Raw genomic sequence first — 19521 nt, forward strand, 5'->3', positions numbered from 1 at the left:
GATAAAGTTAGAAGTAGAGTGATAGCTAGAGTTAGAAGTAGAGTCATAGCTAGTGTTAGAAGTAGAGTCTTAGATAAAGTTAGAAGTAGAGTGATAGCTAGAGTTAGAAGTAGAGTCATAGCTAGAGTTAGAATTAGAGTCATAGCTAGAGTTAAAATTAGAGTCATAGCTAGAGTTAGAAGTAGAGTCATAGCTAGAGTTAGAATTAGAGTCATAGCTAGAGTTAAAATTAGAGTCATAGCTAGAGTTAGAAGTAGAGTCATAGATAAAGTTAGAATTAGAGTCATAGCTAGAGTTAGAATTAGAGTCATAGCTAGAGTTAGAAGTAGAGTCATAGATAAAGTTAGAATTAGAGTCATAGCTAGAGTTAGAAGTAGAGTGATAGCTAGAGTTAGAATTAGAGTCATAGCTAGAGCTAGAATAAGAGTCATAGGTATAGCCAGGAAAAAACAGCTCTTATATATTTTATCCAAAATGTATTATTATATATACTAGGAGCTTTGGTCCCCCCTTCCCTCGGGGGGAGCGGCCATTGGCCTATGTTGAGTTCTTTATAACTTTTCCCTACTGTTAATAGTGTACGGTACACAATTGCCAAGTAGTATAGCCTTTATATTTTATTTTAATGAGAAACAAGTAAGTTAGAGAATACGTGACGAAAGTTATAAGTTGTATAACGTGATATCTAACTTCATCCTTTATTTCTAATTAGATAAAATAAAATGAACTGCTGGGAGCATGACTTTTAGCTAAAAGTCTAAATACGGGATAAAAGTCGAGATAAAAGCAACTGCTGGAGATGCTATTATATTATATTGCTTATTTTTCTTTATTATTATTATTATTATTATTATTATTGCAAAAGCAAAAAAAAACCCTAAAAAAGTCTGAGGGTACCCGGAGCCCAGAGACATGTGAAGATTGTACAAAAGAATCCATGTACATCCGACAATCATTTGAGATTAGCATGAAAGAATGTTATTGTTTGTAAAGCGAGCAGTAATAGACTTTTTTTTCCTCTCTCTCTCTCTCTCTCTTAAGTAATTCGGTGGTAAGCTGGGAATTACAGCTTTCACACTAGGTTTGACTGAAAGATGGTAACAACCGCCGTTACAATGGGGCCGAGACTCATGTTAATTGAGTACATGACTAATTAAGAAAGATAGTTTAGTGTGATGGCTCAAGATTCACAATTCAGTATGTAACAATGGTGCTGTTTGAGTGATAAGAAAAAAAAATGATGATAGGTGTATGTACATTGATGATATTTCATTATTATTATTTCTTTGGTCCGTATCGTATTTCACAATAATGAAATTCACTTGCTCGGCTATTGGATTATACTCCATAGTAATGAATCTACGACACACTAATAGAGCACAATAAAAAGTGAACTTAACATGCTAATATAACGATGAGGATTTTACAGTGAGCCAGTAGAAGAGGGGTGTGTGAGCGAGAAAAAGAAGACATGTAGTTTGGCTAGATGTGTCGGGGTTTTTTATTTTTTTTTATTTTTTGTGGTCGATCATTACCAAAGGGTCAGAGGTAGTTAGCAATAGAAATAAGTAGAGTCAGCACTCGTTATAGTAATAATTTAGCATGGAAAAGACATGGGTAAAATAGCCAAGCTTTAGAAGCCTTGTAGTATTATGGTCAGTCAGGCAAGTGGAGTTAGTATACTATCATTCTTTTCAAGGATTTTCTTTTTGTGGGGGGATATAATGATAATAACGTGTGAAGCTTTAATTGTTAGTTCAGCTAATTTAAACCATATAAATGTAAAATGAAGTTTCTGTATAATATGGTGCAATTTTTAGTAGGTCTTGTAGTATACACACTACAATTAAGTGAAATAAAAGCCATGGCCAAAAACTGGTCTCTTCTTGCTAATAAACCTGGCAAGTTAACAATCTCCAGAACTATCACACACCAGGCACATATACACCACACATTCGTACAGTGTAAACCAACCAACCGTTACACAACACGGATTTGAATAGTAGCAAATATAAACAATATTACTTTGTCTCTTTAATAAATCATGCTCTCACAATATCTACTTCTCCTAATATTGAGATACTCATTCAAAATTAATCCCCAATACTCCACCACCAGCAACTCAATTGGATTATTTGTGCAAATGGTCCATGATCAATACCCACTTTCATTCAGTCAGACTTTATTTATTTATTTATCACCTGCTTCACTCAATTCTTACTGTCACAAATGCAATTGTACGAAGACGTGTATATCTTTGACTCTCTCATTTCAGGCTATAGACATTATCAGAGTAGTTTTACCTCTTACAATCTGCTCTTTTGGCTATATATATATCACATTGGTACGACCAGAACTCGGCTTCTTATGTCACATATCTCGGCTATCATTTTTTGTTAGCTATATCTTGTGTCTGCAGCACACACATTCAACGTCAACTGTCTTTACTGGGACTATCCATTGACCTCCCCGCTCTTATCATGTCTAAACCGTATCATATATCGTGCCTGTTCTCCATTTACTCTTTAATCATACATTCTATCCAAACTCTTGGACGCAAATGTCTCACTCATGGAATATTTCTCTCTTACTCGGCTAAGTTTTCTGCGACTTAATAAGCGTTATGATGATATCGGTATTTTGTATTCAACTCGTTATCAGCAACCCATTACAGTTCTGTTGCACTCACTCTCTCCTCCACGCCTACATCGATCACCCAATCTTTATTATACATTCTCTACAACATACCTTGAGCACACATTGCATGGCATTTAGTTACGAATTACCTATTTTCTTTCCTGAAGTGCAACCAGCCAGTCTAAAGTCGCCTTTCTCCATCACTGATACCCTCTTTTGTGTATTCGACATATATCTTCGTGGTCTCATATTTTGACTTCCCAATGACGCTATTTGTCTTACTTTGCCGTGTTTTTCTATGTGGTCACCACTCATAGAGGGTCTAATGGTACGAGGAGGGTACAATACGGCGGAAAAAAGGGTAACCTGTTTCCACTTTCGTAACACAACTGCCATTCATTCCGCCGTAGTATATTTCAGTTTAAGCAGAATATAGGACTTTTACTTTATATTATTTTTCCTTAACTCTACGTGAATAGTACTAAAGCTTACCTTTATCATACGCTTCACCACTGTTTGTATAGTTTTCTCATCAAACTTCTTGCTTCATCAATTGTTTGTGTATCTTCTGATAAGATGTCTAGCTGTAGCCTTCAGGGGTTGTGGTTTTTATCAACAAGTCTGTTCTAATATCTTTATATAAGCTTTTATTTCTGAGCGGTCTTGGGTTATCCAGTGACCGTAGTCAACAAGATGTCTATTTACATTTGTGTGTTGTATTTGCTTTACCATTGGACTGAAGCTAATATAGCTTGTAAAATTGTTGGTTGTCCCATCCTATTCCTTCAGCTATGAGTTGTTTTCAGTTGATACAAATTTAGTGACAAAGATTTACACAAAATTACACCCAATAGCACTATATAGAATTTTATTACACCAAAACACACATTCCGCCTCATAGTGTAGTAGAGACGGTTGGGTATAATCCAAGGACTTTTTACAGCTCGCACTTTATCTCTCTTATTTTATTTTATTTTTGATGCTCTACTAAAGATTTTGCACTGAAACCAGCGTCATCAATAAAACAACAATAACAACAAGGATAAGCTAAGTGGTTTATTCAGTTGACATTCAACATCCCAGGCTCTTTTCAAGCACTTTAGTGTTTGTTTAGAAGTTTTCCTTTTTCTTTTTCTTTGCTTCTTCTGGTAGATCTAAAGGTCCAGACAAAGATGTATGTCGATACTTTGTCTCGCGTGTTTCCAAATATGCATACCCATCTTCTTGTATACTCTCTTGTGCGTTTTCTTGGCTCTTCCACATCTTCAAGCTCTAGTGCTTTTCTGATTTTATGAAACTGTTTTTTGTGTTTGTGCACACACACACACACATATTCAAAAGAACGTCGATTGTTCGTTCTTCCAAGGTAACTTCGTTTACAGAAATTTGTTTTGCAATACTATAAAGCAGTTGTACTGTCTCATCGGCACGTTCCTTGCTGTCTATAACTCAACAAATGTTTTTCTTTTTTTTTGCTTGTGTAAAAAAGTATTCCACTGCAAATAATGGTTTAAGTGGTTGCTCATGAACATAGTCGCTGATAATAGTAGGATCCAGAATATTAAAAAAAAATATCTAGCCCATGGCTTACAAGGATATTCTTTCGTATATGATTTGGCTACTTTCTACTAAATCGTTGGTTGCATTTTCTTTTGTAGGGTGTATACCAAAGGCAATAACAATTGGTAAAATCCCATGCTCTTTGTTAACTGCAAGGCAGTATTCTATTGTTCTTTGTATAAATTTGGGATCAATGGTAATTTTGGACCTCAACTAAAACAGGAGGGAAGGAAGCAGTGACTTTAATGAGGGGGAATAACACGTCTGAACATCTTTCATTATGTCATTCTGTAGATCTGACTGCGTACTGACAACAAGCTCCAGAACCTGTATTCTCAAAACGCCGCGTCAGGCGATATGTAACATTAAAAAAAACATTGATGGCTCCTACCTAGTAAATCATCGACAATGATGTTTCTAACAGGATTGCGCAGTATTCCATTCCTTTCTGCGGTCTAAAGATATACATATCAGATCTGTACCACATTTATTGGAACTATGCTATTAGGTTGCTTTGACTCTATTTTAAATAACTCACCATCTTGAGCAATCTCATATGTCATGAAAGGCCGTTAAATGTACATATACTTCTTGTATGCGTGGTCACCATATAAAGCATATTTGAGATCTGGGTCATTTTCTGGCTGCATATGATCCACATGAGCAATAGGTCTCTGCAGGGTCTTTGACTGGTCAAAGATTTTTGCGTCATTGCTAATTCCCGCAAAAGGACCAATGATGCTTACTTGTGATTCCATCGGGGATGGCAATCGCCTGGTATTTCAGACAATGGATGTGCTGTACAAATAATATGGCATATAATACATAGGTTGTTATAAGCTACATTTCTGTTTAATCCATTTCTTATAATTAATATATTACCTTTCATCTATTGTACATGACTTTCTGCTCCTCGTTTATAGTTAGGCGAGAGACCCTCTGCATTGTGCCGTCGATAAGTCCAATTACATTTGGGTATATACCGCCTATAAGAAAAAGAGAGATACAATAAAAGACTAGTTAAAACCGAATAAAACACTTTAGAAGGACATGTGCTTACTTTTTGCAAACACGGCAGCATAAAAAACTCTCGCAGTTCTCTTCAGAGAATTTTCGCGAGTCAAACTCAAACCCATGCTTAAAGATGTCAAAAAGTAGAACTGAGAACTGGTTTACTGTGCAAGCCAAGTTCTTCTCGTTAATTCCCCACATTCTTTCCATTGAACAATATCGACGTGGGAATGCGTATCTGTACAAAACCAATGCAAAGGCAAATTCACATCGAAATTTAATATAATAAGTCTCACTGCGTCTAAACGATAGAATTTTATCCAAATTAATGAAAGCAGACATTCGCTTTATCTGCAATATTAAAAAAAAATAAGTAAAAGGCTTTTTTGTTTGTAGCTTTACATATATCAATGTTTATTTGTTAAGAATAAACTACCTCTGGAAAAGTGAAGCAGAATCCTTTCTTGCATTCTGCATCAGAAAGGTCTTCAAGATTTAAGCGTTTGCGACTTCTCCTCTTGGATCCAGTTTTCTGCAATACTTCATTACTAGTAATGAGATACTCGATCGGACCAAGGTTAATGAAAAGCCCCACTTTTTTATTTTTTATTTTGAATGTAAGATGTCTTTATATTGTTCTAAAGGAAGAAGAAACGCACTGCTTTTTATTTTAATATGGAGACATAGTCTCAAAGTTTATTAAGTGAAAATCATTGACATGGTCACAAACTGTATTTTTTGGGAGGGGGTTTCTATTTTGAGGGCAAAGGTAGCTACAAGTATTTATAATGTGTTTTTTTATATGGGTTATAAGAGGTTACGAGGAAGCTAGTTGAGACGAGGTAAAATATGAAGCAAAGTCCGAGACTAGAGGGGACGTGAGGCGCAGAGGAGTGGTTAATCGAGGTGAGAAGAAAGGGAGATGTGCGTTGGGGATGTCGGAGCAGAGAAAAGATTACTGCTCTGCTTTGCGCGCCACTACGGCGGAATGAATGGCAGTTGTGTTACGAAAGTGGAAACAGGTTACCCTTTTTTCCGCCGTATTGTACCCTCCTCGTACCATTAGACCCTCTATGAGTGGTGACCACATAGAAAAACACGGCAAAGTAAGACAAATAGCGTCATTGGGAAGTCAAAATATGAGACCACGAAGATATATGTCGAATACACAAAAGAGGGTATCAGTGATGGAGAAAGGCGACTTTAGACTGGCTGGTTGCACTTCAGGAAAGAAAATAGGTAATTCGTAACTAAATGCCATGCAATGTGTGCTCAAGGTATGTTGTAGAGAATGTATAATAAAGATTGGGTGATCGATGTAGGCGTGGAGGAGAGAGTGAGTGCAACAGAACTGTAATGGGTTGCTGATAACGAGTTGAATACAAAATACCGATATCATCATAACGCTTATTAAGTCGCAGAAAACTTAGCCGAGTAAGAGAGAAATATTCCATGAGTGAGACATTTGCGTCCAAGAGTTTGGATAGAATGTATGATTAAAGAGTAAATGGAGAACAGGCACGATATATGATACGGTTTAGACATGATAAGAGCGGGGAGGTCAATGGATAGTCCCAGTAAAGACAGTTGACGTTGAATGTGTGTGCTGCAGACACAAGATATAGCTAACAAAAAATGATAGCCGAGATATGTGACATAAGAAGCCGAGTTCTGGTCGTACCAATGTGATATATATATAGCCAAAAGAGCAGATTGTAAGAGGTAAAACTACTCTGATAATGTCTATAGCCTGAAATGAGAGAGTCAAAGATATACACGTCTTCGTACAATTGCATTTGTGACAGTAAGAATTGAGTGAAGCAGGTGATAAATAAATAAATAAAGTCTGACTGAATGAAAGTGGGTATTGATCATGGACCATTTGCACAAATAATCCAATTGAGTTGCTGGTGGTGGAGTATTGGGGATTAATTTTGAATGAGTATCTCAATATTAGGAGAAGTAGATATTGTGAGAGCATGATTTATTAAAGAGACAAAGTAATATTGTTTATATTTGCTACTATTCAAATCCGTGTTGTGTAACGGTTGGTTGGTTTACACTGTACGAATGTGTGGTGTATATGTGCCTGGTGTGTGATAGTTCTGGAGATTGTTAACTTGCCAGGTTTATTAGCAAGAAGAGACCAGTTTTTGGCCATGGCTTTTATTTCACTTAATTGTAGTGTGTATACTACAAGACCTACTAAAAATTGCACCATATTATACAGAAACTTCATTTTACATTTATATGGTTTAAATTAGCTGAACTAACAATTAAAGCTTCACACGTTATTATCATTATATCCCCCCACAAAAAGCAAATCCTTGAAAAGAATGATAGTATACTAACTCCACTTGCCTGACTGACCATAATACTACAAGGCTTCTAAAGCTTGGCTATTTTACCCATGTCTTTTCCATGCTAAATTATTACTATAACGAGTGCTGACTCTACTTATTTCTATTGCTAACTACCTCTGACCCTTTGGTAATGATCGACCACAAAAAATAAAAAAAAATAAAAAACCCCGACACATCTAGCCAAACTACATGTCTTCTTTTTCTCGCTCACACACCCCTCTTCTACTGGCTCACTGTAAAATCCTCATCGTTATATTAGCATGTTAAGTTCACTTTTTATTGTGCTCTATTAGTGTGTCGTAGATTCATTACTATGGAGTATAATCCAATAGCCGAGCAAGTGAATTTCATTATTGTGAAATACGATACGGACCAAAGAAATAATAATAATGAAATATCATCAATGTACATACACCTATCATCATTTTTTTTTCTTATCACTCAAACAGCACCATTGTTACATACTGAATTGTGAATCTTGAGCCATCACACTAAACTATCTTTCTTAATTAGTCATGTACTCAATTAACATGAGTCTCGGCCCCATTGTAACGGCGGTTGTTACCATCTTTCAGTCAAACCTAGTGTGAAAGCTGTAATTCCCAGCTTACCACCGAATTACTTAAGAGAGAGAGAGAGAGAGAGGAAAAAAAAGTCTATTACTGCTCGCTTTACAAACAATAACATTCTTTCATGCTAATCTCAAATGATTGTCGGATGTACATGGATTCTTTTGTACAATCTTCACATGTCTCTGGGCTCCGGGTACCCTCAGACTTTTTTAGGGTTTTTTTTTTTGCTTTTGCAATAATAATAATAATAATAATAATAAAGAAAAATAAGCAATATAATATAATAGCATCTCCAGCAGTTGCTTTTATCTCGACTTTTATCCCGTATTTAGACTTTTAGCTAAAAGTCATGCTCCCAGCAGTTCATTTTATTTTATCTAATTAGAAATAAAGGATGAAGTTAGATATCACGTTATACAACTTATAACTTTCGTCACGTATTCTCTAACTTACTTGTTTCTCATTAAAATAAAATATAAAGGCTATACTACTTGGCAATTGTGTACCGTACACTATTAACAGTAGGGAAAAGTTATAAAGAACTCAACATAGGCCAATGGCCGCTCCCCCCGAGGGAAGGGGGGACCAAAGCTCCTAGTATATATAATAATACATTTTGGATAAAATATATAAGAGCTGTTTTTTCCTGGCTATACCTATGACTCTTATTCTAGCTCTAGCTATGACTCTAATTCTAACTCTAGCTATCACTCTACTTCTAACTCTAGCTATGACTCTAATTCTAACTTTATCTATGACTCTACTTCTAACTCTAGCTATGACTCTAATTCTAACTCTAGCTATGACTCTAATTCTAACTTTATCTATGACTCTACTTCTAACTCTAGCTATGACTCTAATTTTAACTCTAGCTATGACTCTAATTCTAACTCTAGCTATGACTCTACTTCTAACTCTAGCTATGACTCTAATTTTAACTCTAGCTATGACTCTAATTCTAACTCTAGCTATGACTCTACTTCTAACTCTAGCTATCACTCTACTTCTAACTTTATCTAAGACTCTACTTCTAACACTAGCTATGACTCTACTTCTAACTCTAGCTATCACTCTACTTCTAACTTTATCTAAGACTCTACTTCTAACACTAGCTATGACTCTAATTCTAACACTAGCTATGACTCTAATTCGGCTTCTTCTAGTAAAGTCAGCTGTTAGTAAAGTTAGTTGTTAGTAAATTTATTTGTTCATAAAGTCAATTGTTCATAAAGTTAATTGTTCATAAAGTTAATTGTTCATAAAGTTAGTTGTGAGTAAGGTTAGTTCCCGTTGCTTGTTAGTTCCCGTTGCTTGTTAGTATCTGTTGCTTGTTAGTATGTTAGTATGTTGCTTCTGTTGCTTCCTGTTGCTATAAAAAGATATATATTTGTTAGTTGCTTCTGCCGGGTTTCCCGGGGATTACTCTTCTTGTTACCATTAGAAGAGCAACCCCCGGACTACGGACTTTTTACTCAGACTCGAAAATGGCAGCCGCCGTATGGGCTTTTGGCCAGACGGGGTTCTGCCTTTGCCTCTGTCCCTGTCTTTGTCTTTGTCATTGTCATTGTTTTTGTCTTTGCCTCTGTCTCAGGCTCTGTCTCAGGCTCAGGCTCAGACTCTGCCTTTGCCTCTGTCTTTGGTTCTGGCTCTGGCTTTGTTGTTGTTGTTGTCGCTGCTGCTTCTGCTTCTCTTCTTTTAACCGCGAGTGCTTCCGCCGCTCTTTTTCTAGCAGCGAGCGTCATGGCCTTTACTGCTCTTCTGGGTGCGAGCGTCTCTGCTTGCTTTTGCACTTGAATAGCTTCTTCGGCTGCGACTACTTCTGAGACTACTTCTGCTACTTCTGCGACTACTTCTGCTACTTCTTCTTCTTCTTCTTCTTCTTCTTCTTCTGCTACTCCTTCTTCTTCTACTTCTTCATATTCTTCATATTCCTCATATTCTTCTTCTTCTTCGTCGTCATCATCATCTTCTTGTTCTTCTTCGCTTTCTTCTTCTCCTATTTCCACCTCTATTCCTTCTTGTACAGCCTGTGTGTATGCCATTGCAAGTGCTTTTCTTTTGCAAAAGGCTTCAACTTCTGGAATCATGGCTGTCGGCTTGAGTTCAGAGAGCGGTGTTTGGAAACGCTCAGCCCGAGCTATGTCCTGCTCACGGGCCTTGACAAAAGCCTTGCCCTCGAACCACAATTTCTTTCTTTTAATAAGATGCTCAAGGGCAGGCCAAGAGCCGTCTACATTTGCCGGTTGCCCCTCATACTCCTCCTCCTGGAGTTGCCGCTTAACCCCCCTAGGAATATCTGATAATATATAGAAATTATTGGTATTAATATTTTATCGCTTATCTATTATTATATAAAGACAAAACTTACAAAGCTCCATTGCCGTTCTTTCTTTGAGTGCAATAATGTAGTTAGATTCTTCTGGGGCAGGAATACCCGCCAGCTTCATTAGAATTCGGTCCCTCAGAGGCTTGGGGATCGGCTTGCTAATGGCCTTTTGACCAAACACAAGAGAGCTGTTGCTGGACTTTCTAATGCATTTGCATTTGCTGTTGCATTTGCTGCTGCATTTTCTGTTGTTATTGTTGTTGTTGTTGTTGTTGTTGTTGTTGTCGCTGCTGCTGCTGCTGCTGGTGTTGCTGTACATTGGAGTAAACTAATGAAAAAGCGCAAAGAAGAAAAATAATAATGTGAGAGTGTTCCTTTTTTTAACGCGTTATAATCTTTGGGCCACACACTTTGAGACGTGTTCTTTATTTAAAGTGCAAGTTTTGACCTTTGGGCCACACGCTTTGTAACGTCATCCATTTTTTATATTAACTTGAGCCAATCATTCGCAATTTTGAATGTAGATGTTGGGAATAGAACGATTGAGTTGAGAAAAGTGACTAGTAAGAGACTTTATTATTAGGAAGAGCTTTCGAGCTGTATAGTGTCTAGAGTCGGATTACTGACCTCTTTACAGCCAACTACTATTACTTTTTATTTTTCTCCCTCGTTCTACAAGTTTCAATCTCCTAATGTCGCTGCTTTTCTCTTCCAAATGGCGATGGTCACCAAATACACCCGCCGTCTCAAGTTCCCAAAATCAAGATAAAAACAATCATGATTGCTTGAATACTCCTTCGAATAAGTTTATTCAGGTTCAAGGTTCAAGGTGCATACACATAAACCATTTGTAAAAATTCTTATTCCATTCACGTAAACTGATTAAGAGTTTAGATTTTAATCTATAAAGAGTATATAGCTGAGATTTACTAATTATCTAATATTAATATATCATTTCTCAAAAGCACTATTGATAGTTTCCTTTTTTTTTTGTCGGTGCTGTTTATTGATTAATCCGCCAGATTTTACCGTACGGCTATTTAAAATAAATTATGCAGTTTTTCGTATACACACACTGAGGTACACTGAGGTATTCGGGATTATTATTGAGCTAGTATCTCAATATAGGAAAAAGTAGATGTTTTGAAAGCTTTGTTTATTAAAGCGAGTCAGAGTAATATTACTTATATTTGATACTATTAAAATCCATGTAAATCAAAACCCTGTTGTGTAATGGTTGGTTTGCACTGTACGAGTGTGTAGTGTACGTGTGCCTGGTGCGTAACAGCTCCGGAGATTGTTAACTTGTCAGGTTCATCAGCAAGAAGTAACCAGTGTTTGGTCGTCGAGTATGCACTTCACTCAATTACGGTGTGTATACTACAGTGTCAAATAGTGCAGAGGCATGGTGGTAGAGGGTGATTTGGAATGAGAGGGTATTGAGGATAGTTCGATACCATATATTATCAGATGAGTGAGGGATAGGAAATGACCAAAAGGTGCACCATTGTCGTGGGGTGAGTGGCAAAGAAGCAAGTTAGAGCTTTGAATGGGTTGCGGCATATAGCACAAAAACTATGGGTACCAAGAGTACTAAATAGGGCATATTTTGGATTAAGAGCAGCAACAAATAAAGAACAGGTGAAAGCCAGTGGTTTTGTGGGCAAGTAGAGAGAGGGATGTTAAAGGGGGGATAAGGGTGGCTCTTTCAGTAGAAAAATAGCAAAACAGTTTGGAAATGAGGTATGGAGATGAATTCCTTTCGTTGGGTGATCGAGGACGGACGGCCTCTAACTCCTCATCATATATAAACGTATCAGACGCTAAAATCCTCCGCCAACTTGTTGTAGTACGTCCAGAAGGATCACAAAAATAAAGTAGCCAACAGTGACAAAAGAGAAGTTGCGCGGAATGGGCTTCATTGTGGACAGAACAAAAAATGATGGTGTCGCAGACGTGGAAACAACAAAGGTGGTCGAATATCGCCGTGTGTTTGGGCAGGATGAAGACTGTGTTGTATCCGTGGAGTGAAAAAGGAGCAACACGCTGGTGGATATATAGAGGGCTTTAACCATCGCATGGTAAAGGCCTTTTGTTGGAATTTGGAATTGAGGATTTAATATACCCAATTCGTCTTGTGTCCAAGGAAAACAGAGAGAGGCTAGACTAGCCATGGGTAAAATTTTCTGGTGAAGGAACTGACGCATAATAGACCCAAGTTTATCAAAGAACTTGATATGAGCAATAGTGACATGAAGAACACGCTGCATGCGAGAGAGAATCAGTGTGATAAGAAATGTGGAACGACCAAGTAGTAATAGTGAGGGCTGTGAGTAAATATGACATGCAGATTCAACAAATTGCATGAGTGACTAATAGAACTAGTCTCGTTAAGCTAGAAACAAGATTAAAGGAGACGCTAGGTATGCCAGGACAGATCGTGAAGTGCGATAATGTCATGCAGTAATAGACTTGTCTGGAGAAGAGTTTGCGATTTGGTTGATGAGGCACCAGATAACGAAAAGGCCTGTATCTTACGTAGGTTTGTTTGTGCATGAGAGGCCCGAGAGTATGCGTCCAAGTGTTGGTATATAATAAAAAAAAACTGCAAGAATGTGAAGAAAAACCAAGAAATCATCAGAGTGGGCTAGTATTTTAACAGGTGGTGGTGTAGAGTTGTCAAAAGCGTCAATGTAGATACATGATCCATAAAACGAAGTGCCATGGATCAATCATCAGGGCAAGGGCTCAAAGGCGAGATGGAAGAGTGACAATGGATCTTCTTGGAAAAGTCCCTGTTGTTGCTCTATAGAAGGTGAAATAAATGCATTGTCATTAACAGATACGTCAATAGAGAAGAAAAGTTTGGAAATACAGTGGACAATGATACCAGGAAAGCAAAATCGTTCCAAAGCTCGCTTGAGATATTAAGGATGTACACTATCGTACGCTTTTGCCTGGTCAAGCAACAAACCAACGGAGTCAATGGAGGAGAGTTGTGTCTGTTCCATAGCTATGCGGCTCATAAGCCCATTATTGGTAATTAACTGCCTTTTAAAAAGGCCAGTCTGGTATTGCTTAACCCAGTGACTTGGAGGCGGGTGTGCTACGTAAATTTAGCAAACGGGCGAAGGCTTTGATATCAGTTTTGATTAATGAAATAGGTTTCCAGTTTTTTAAAGTGGAAAGGTCGGCTTTTATAGGTAGCAGGGATAAACAAGTAGAGCTCCAAGATGGGGGAAATATACCATGTAAAAGAGCACGACTATAGATAGTCGTGTCCATGTCGGAATATACATCCTCAGTTAACACTAATAACAGAAACTCATACGGAAGGCCATCAGAGCGAAGAATACTTTTGCGGGGAGATCTATCAGATGCAGAGCAAATTTAGTCAAAGATGAAGGAGGAAGTCATGGATGACCGTACAGTTTAATTAAGATAGACATGTTCAGGAACATTGTGGAGAAAATCGTCAATGGTCGAGTGATCAGTAGGATCAGCGGTATAAACCTCCCCATAGAATGCACTAGCAGCGTCAGCCTTAGTACTAGGCGTACTGCAGGTCGCATTTGAAACAGAGTGGCGTAAAAAAGGAATATGTTTTTGCGCTGTCTTAGTCGCAACAGGTCTCTTGAGGCATCCTGCAGAATGTTCTTCATTTTATCTCTAATATTTCTGTGCTCTAAGAACAAGGATATTTACATGCTCTTGCTTTATAAGAGCAAACTTACGTTCGACAACAACAAGCTGTGTATCTCGGATATGGTAGATCTTGTATTTATGTATAAGTCGATCGAGTTTGCTTTTCATTGCCTTTTCTTATGCAGCACGCCAAGCGGTAGATACCCGAGAAAATGTTTTAGCAACCTGGCAAAGAATAGCCTTGACTTTTTTGCATCTATCTTAAGGGTAAGGTAATTGAGTCAAACTGGGAAAGATACCCTGTAAAGACACAGAGAAGCGTTCTTGGAAATATGAGGGTATTTTCAGTCGAGAGTCAGCACACCATAAACCTCTTTCGGTATGAGCTGTACCGAAAGATAGAGTAATCGTAGTAAGAAAATAATCAGCTCGTATAGGATTGTCGTAATCTACGGAAGGCTCGTATTTGAGGCCGGCTAGACCTGGTGTTGCAAAGTTGTAGTTGATACTACTCATTTGCATTCTTCAGCAGAATTTTGGAATAGGGAGTTTGACCTTCATCAGTGACACAATCAATTAAGGTTTCATGAACGTGGTGCAACCACGGTAGAGATGTATGACAAGGGTATGAAGAAGTAGAGCTGTAAGTATAGTTGAAATGTTTAAGGAAGAGGAAACGAGATGAAGGAGCAGGTTGGCCAAATTGTGTCAATTGAAGAATAGAAGTGGAAAAGGCCCGGGGTCTTGATACTGTTGCAGGAGCATATATGACAGCAATCTTTATAGAGCCAAAATGGTAATGTATATAACGGATAGTAGCAAAAGTAACTCTACCACATATACTATAGTAGGATTAAAAGAAGAAGAAGAAATATAGGACGAGAAGAAAACAAGGCCGTAGTGTTATGTCCATTGGCTCTCGTTTGCTCGAAATTGTATATAAGAAGTTTTTTTGAAGTTTTGGGTTGTTTGTGTGCGTTTCCTAGATTGCAAGTACTTGAATATATTTTGAGCGTAGGTGTCAAATAAAGTAATTACGTTGTTGGGGGTTAAAGGTCTCGGTAAGCCACCGACAGTTGGTTGTTGCTATTTTAAATGTAGTCATCATATTATTATAATGTGAGGGCTCTATTGCGTTTTGCACTGTCTGATAAAATGAATCTCTTGGCTTCATTACGTAAAATTCTCCTTTTAATTTGTTTCTTGGGTTTATTAGATACATTAGTCTGATTTTTGTTTTTGGTCTCGTCAGTGTCGCTCATGTGTGCGTCAGATAGGGCATCTTTATCCTCAGATTCGGGGGATACCACTGTCTTCGCTTAAAGTCCTGGAGACCTGTGAAGCTTTGGCTTCACATTCGCTGTTTGCCAAATTGGCCATACACGCTTCTACAGTGGTTTGATTGCCTGCAGAAATATTTTCTGCCTCTGGCTGTTCCAGAGTCCTGGCCGTTTTCAAAGCTACCTGCTATGCTTGCTGTAGAGGGTGTATCGGTATATAAATAGGATGGAAGGCTGCCAAGCTCGGGGCCTTATCTCCTTTCCGGAGCTTCTGGCATGCATTTATGGGAGGGTCTCGGGGGCAGTGAGCCTGAATATATCCCTTTACCCCACAGATATGGCAGGTACGTTTGTCTTTGCGTCACTCAGGACAGTTATCCACAGAGTGAAGAGTATTTCTACGGAAATTAATATAACCGACAGAACTTAATATCAGTTAAACTTTTTTTTTGATATTAGTACCCTCGAGTGATTGCACTCACAGGACAGGGCACACACATTTTGGTAAGATAATCCACATAACCGTACCCAGGCCACAGCACCACATCAAAAGGACAAATCTTTGCATACTTTCACTGCTCACGAATTTGACAAGAATATGATCGTGGATCTTACATTCGCTGCATGGGCTAGTGCCATCAATCCGACGACTGTCTTGTTTAACATTGAAAAAAGCATTCCTGAAAGATAAATGGATCATGTTCTATCAAACGGTGTAGGTGTGCAGATACTGCTGGAAGAAAAAACACTACCAGCGCACCTCTTTGCAAAACGTGCAGCGCCTTTGGCCATGCAATTAAAAGTCGTGAATGCCCCACTGATCCAGACAACATTGAAGCAGAGTAGATTATCCAAGAGTGGCAGCAGATTGCACTTACAAAAGCTGAGTCCATTTAAGAACGCCAAGTCTCTGTCGCTATGATAGAGACACCCCTACAACAAGCCATCCCAGAAATACTAACTCCTCGCAAAGTACAACCATCCTTATTTCACCTCTCATACTCACAATCCATTATTGTTTCATATTGGTGATAAACACTAGTGCCATGGCGACAAGAAATTTGGCTGCATAGAACATCATTGACCTATCTTTCATAGATATCGCTGTGTATGATCCGCCTGGTCGTGGACTCAATGCCAGAAAACATTTACAGGGTACCCGAGGCTTATTCAATCACAACGATGGCATCAACTAACCGATATTTTCTGATAACAAACATAGAAAGTCTCTTCTTGAGCCCACTTTTCGGATTATCTCCCAAAGCGCAACCTTATACACTGACCTGGATAGTAACACACCTATGACTGATAAAACTGAAAAGTCTGGCCATTCAGATGAGCCAAGTTCATAAATGATTGCACAAAATCTCTGTAAAGAAACCTTAAAAGGTCGAAGTTTCCTCTCTACTATCAAAAACCCGCAATCCCAAAAACTTTTTTTAATTTGACACCTTTGAATATTCTCCCCTCCACTTTCATAACCTGCTCTTCAAGAGACTCATTTACTCCCTATACATCACTTGTATATTCACATTACATCTCAACCACAGACCAGCCTATGGACTATATATTACGACCTCTCCTCTTTCGATTCTCTCCTTTAACTTTCACAACTCTATGTTTAGCCTGAAAACCGTGCACTCGCTGTCAAGGCTAAACACACCAATCATCACCTTGATCCTTTTGTAATTGTGGTCATTTATAGACCGAACATTTCTTCCCACTGGCGTACCTTCTTCTCTTCCTTAGTACGCACTCTTTCTACTGTTATTCTTTCTTTTCCCGTCTTTCGACTTGGAGACTTTAACTGTGATCTCAGTTATTATTGCAGCCATACACCTGACTAGAAAAAATACATACATGACATTGGCCCACTCCTAACACCATTTAAAACTAGTTTAATGGATGATAGATCCATTGCAGACAATGGCTTTCTAGCATATCTCGCTATGTCACATGCATAACTTAACCAAGATCTATGAGTCGACACTCTGTTGGATCAGGATAAGGCTTACGACCGTGTCTACCCTGCATACACTCATTTTTTTATGGCCAGGTAAGGCTTTTCCACCATTTTTGTTGACTCAATATATGGCCTTCTCTTCTTCACTCAAATCCACATAAATGTTAAAGGCCACACATTTTTCCCTTTTCTGCTGAGCAGGGGTCTACTTCAAGGCAATTCACCTATTCCTTGGATTTTCAACTTGGCTTTCAAATATTTGTTTAGATTCATTCTATCTTTCCCTTTCATCTGTGGTTCTCAGTTTTTGTTTCGCTCCGTATATCGTATTCCTCTTCAAATATATCACCACATCCACTTAAACTTAGTGATTATGGATTTGAACTTCTCGTCTTTCTCTCTTCACCCATATAGACGAATGCTCTCATTCTTTTGGACACATTTCGTCTAGCCTTTAATGCAAATGCCAATCTTTGTAAGTCAATTGCTGCTGTTATGTCTGAGCAGTTTCATTTGGATTTGGGCTCTGTACTAGATGCTACTGGCATACACAGCCTTCATAACCGCCACTCTGCAACTGCTATCTATTACCTTGGCTTTTCAATTAGCTCACGCACCTCTTAGCTTGAAGCCTTCTCTGTTGTTCTACTGGTTAAGCTTGTGAACTGCTACTTGCTACAATCCCAAAGATGTTTGTCTGTGCGTGGTGAAAGTATTGTGGTGAATGCACTTGTTCTCATCACAATATGCTATTTACTATATCTGACTCCTGTCCCACTTTCTTTGTTGTCACTCGCACATATATTCGCTCATTCCTGTGCCTGAGCTTTGGTAGCCCTGGCTGACAGCTTCTCTGTCTGCCACGTAAATATGGGGGTTTGGATCTGCTTTGCCCCGATTATTAGCAAAGAGTTCTTTTTCTATGGATTTTCTATATTATACTATGACTCTTTTTCGTTTACCTCCTTTCTATTGCATTACCTCAAATGTCTCATTCCTTTATATTTTAAAACTCCTGCTAATATTGCACTTTTGTTTCCCTGCAGTGATGTAGTTTGCCAGAGTTCACTTCTTCCTTTACATAGCGTGAGCACCACACTCTTTCCAACTTCTCTTCTATCCAACGTACAGCTGCTGTCATCGCTGGTTAAGAATTTTTCTTTGACTTCATTATGAATGTGTATGTCATATTTTGTTGAATCTTCTTTGAGCTGGAAGGCAATTCCTTTACCTGATGCATTTTTGATAAACATAAATGACCAAGATGGTCATTTATCTTTTAGTATCTTCTCTTGAGCAAGTAAATATACTGATCATTCCTCTCAACAGATTGACTCTTTGAGGATGGTATGCTGTTTTTTGTTTCTCTTTTGCCTTGAAAATTGTCTCTCTGCTGAACCTTCTTCTATCGTTCTTTTCTTGTTCCTTTCCTTGATACAGTTGGACATCACTAGTTTGGATGAAGCTAGAACAGGATCTCTCTGGATTTACATTTGCCCAATGGTACCACCATATTTAAATTCATCTGTTCATTGGCGAAAATTCTGGTCTGACTGCATTCCTCATCACTGCCAAACAGTATGCTAGAAAATGCTCTGGGATGAAACATCAACACGACAATATAATAAATTTATCTCATCATTTATTCAGCTCATTTTGTATTTTAGTCCTGAAACTACTGAAGATCAATATAACCTCTTCTCTGGACGTTCTATCAAATAAAAAATGTGGGATACCATCTTCTCATCGCTTCTACTCGTCTTGAGACCTCAATGTCATATCCTTTTTCCTTAGCAGAGGCATTTTCCTATCATGTTTCTCCCATAAAGCCCCCGTATTTTAATTTCCGTCACCACTGCTAAGGATATTTGGAGTTCTCGTTGGAAGCTTTTTTATAAACAGCATTTTCTCTCTGGATTAGTAGATAAAAAGCGTTCTCTGTAATAGAAAAACACATTTAACACTAGCTTTAGTTTTTCTCTTTTCTTTCTCCTTTCTCTTCTCTTACCTACCAATTTTCTATATATTTTCCTATTTCTCCACCTTATTATTTCTCTCTTTTCTCTTCTCAATTAAGTCAAATATGGTGGCATTTTAAGAGATGAATGTAAAACGTAATACCAGATCGATAAAATACAAAAAGAGTACATCTTTGGCAAAGTTC

General features: G+C 38.1%; 9 protein-coding genes across 9 annotated transcripts; 2 read left to right on the plus strand and 7 right to left on the minus strand.

Annotated features, from left to right (window-relative positions):
- Positions 1–69: 69 nt before the first annotated feature.
- Positions 70–3033, minus strand: PHYBLDRAFT_170473 (hypothetical protein; the record flags this gene model as incomplete). Its single annotated transcript, XM_018436358.1, has 6 exons — positions 70–455; positions 493–608; positions 1258–1369; positions 2222–2276; positions 2690–2703; positions 2787–3033. The coding sequence occupies 6 exons, from the start codon at positions 3031–3033 to the stop codon at positions 70–72; spliced, it is 930 nt and encodes a 309-aa protein (XP_018289872.1).
- A 703-nt stretch (positions 3034–3736) lies between these two features.
- PHYBLDRAFT_74083 (hypothetical protein) lies at positions 3737–6298 on the minus strand (the record flags this gene model as incomplete). The annotated part of the gene is made up of 7 exons (XM_018442977.1): positions 3737–3934; positions 3964–4079; positions 4944–4995; positions 5096–5183; positions 5258–5559; positions 5645–5802; positions 6217–6298. The coding sequence occupies 7 exons, from the start codon at positions 6296–6298 to the stop codon at positions 3737–3739; spliced, it is 996 nt and encodes a 331-aa protein (XP_018289873.1).
- PHYBLDRAFT_147594 (hypothetical protein) lies at positions 6201–9163 on the plus strand (the record flags this gene model as incomplete). Its single annotated transcript, XM_018431906.1, has 3 exons — positions 6201–6314; positions 6384–6447; positions 8778–9163. The coding sequence occupies 3 exons, from the start codon at positions 6201–6203 to the stop codon at positions 9161–9163; spliced, it is 564 nt and encodes a 187-aa protein (XP_018289874.1).
- A 139-nt stretch (positions 9164–9302) lies between these two features.
- Positions 9303–10796, minus strand: PHYBLDRAFT_159348 (hypothetical protein). Its single transcript, XM_018433972.1, has 3 exons — positions 10512–10796; positions 10158–10439; positions 9303–10040 (listed from the first exon to the last, which is right to left on the minus strand). The coding sequence occupies exons 1-3, from the start codon at positions 10588–10590 to the stop codon at positions 9616–9618; spliced, it is 786 nt and encodes a 261-aa protein (XP_018289875.1). The 5' UTR covers positions 10591–10796; the 3' UTR covers positions 9303–9615.
- A 490-nt stretch (positions 10797–11286) lies between these two features.
- Positions 11287–12739, minus strand: PHYBLDRAFT_170477 (hypothetical protein; the record flags this gene model as incomplete). The annotated part of the gene is made up of 4 exons (XM_018436359.1): positions 11287–11406; positions 11499–11505; positions 11851–12044; positions 12323–12739. 4 exons carry the CDS (start codon positions 12737–12739, stop codon positions 11287–11289), a joined length of 738 nt encoding a protein of 245 aa, XP_018289876.1.
- Positions 12740–13204: 465 nt separating this feature from the next.
- PHYBLDRAFT_147597 (hypothetical protein) lies at positions 13205–15376 on the minus strand (the record flags this gene model as incomplete). Its single annotated transcript, XM_018431907.1, has 9 exons — positions 13205–13387; positions 13448–13575; positions 13718–13769; positions 13917–14113; positions 14204–14290; positions 14414–14596; positions 14670–14892; positions 15153–15200; positions 15335–15376. 9 exons carry the CDS (start codon positions 15374–15376, stop codon positions 13205–13207), a joined length of 1143 nt encoding a protein of 380 aa, XP_018289877.1.
- A 28-nt stretch (positions 15377–15404) lies between these two features.
- PHYBLDRAFT_147598 (hypothetical protein) lies at positions 15405–16407 on the minus strand (the record flags this gene model as incomplete). Its single annotated transcript, XM_018431908.1, has 5 exons — positions 15405–15558; positions 15723–15792; positions 15923–16074; positions 16155–16310; positions 16388–16407. 5 exons carry the CDS (start codon positions 16405–16407, stop codon positions 15405–15407), a joined length of 552 nt encoding a protein of 183 aa, XP_018289878.1.
- A 121-nt stretch (positions 16408–16528) lies between these two features.
- PHYBLDRAFT_147599 (hypothetical protein) lies at positions 16529–17981 on the plus strand (the record flags this gene model as incomplete). The annotated part of the gene is made up of 3 exons (XM_018431909.1): positions 16529–16684; positions 17020–17142; positions 17772–17981. 3 exons carry the CDS (start codon positions 16529–16531, stop codon positions 17979–17981), a joined length of 489 nt encoding a protein of 162 aa, XP_018289879.1.
- A 165-nt stretch (positions 17982–18146) lies between these two features.
- PHYBLDRAFT_170479 (hypothetical protein) lies at positions 18147–19160 on the minus strand (the record flags this gene model as incomplete). Its single annotated transcript, XM_018436360.1, has 4 exons — positions 18147–18288; positions 18339–18588; positions 18849–18952; positions 19114–19160. 4 exons carry the CDS (start codon positions 19158–19160, stop codon positions 18147–18149), a joined length of 543 nt encoding a protein of 180 aa, XP_018289880.1.
- Between the last annotated feature and the right edge of the window lie 361 nt (positions 19161–19521).

This window comes from Phycomyces blakesleeanus, assembly GCF_001638985.1.
Source record: "Phycomyces blakesleeanus NRRL 1555(-) unplaced genomic scaffold PHYBLscaffold_15, whole genome shotgun sequence".
In the NCBI taxonomy this organism is placed as follows: Eukaryota; Fungi; Mucoromycota; class Mucoromycetes; order Mucorales; family Phycomycetaceae; genus Phycomyces; species Phycomyces blakesleeanus.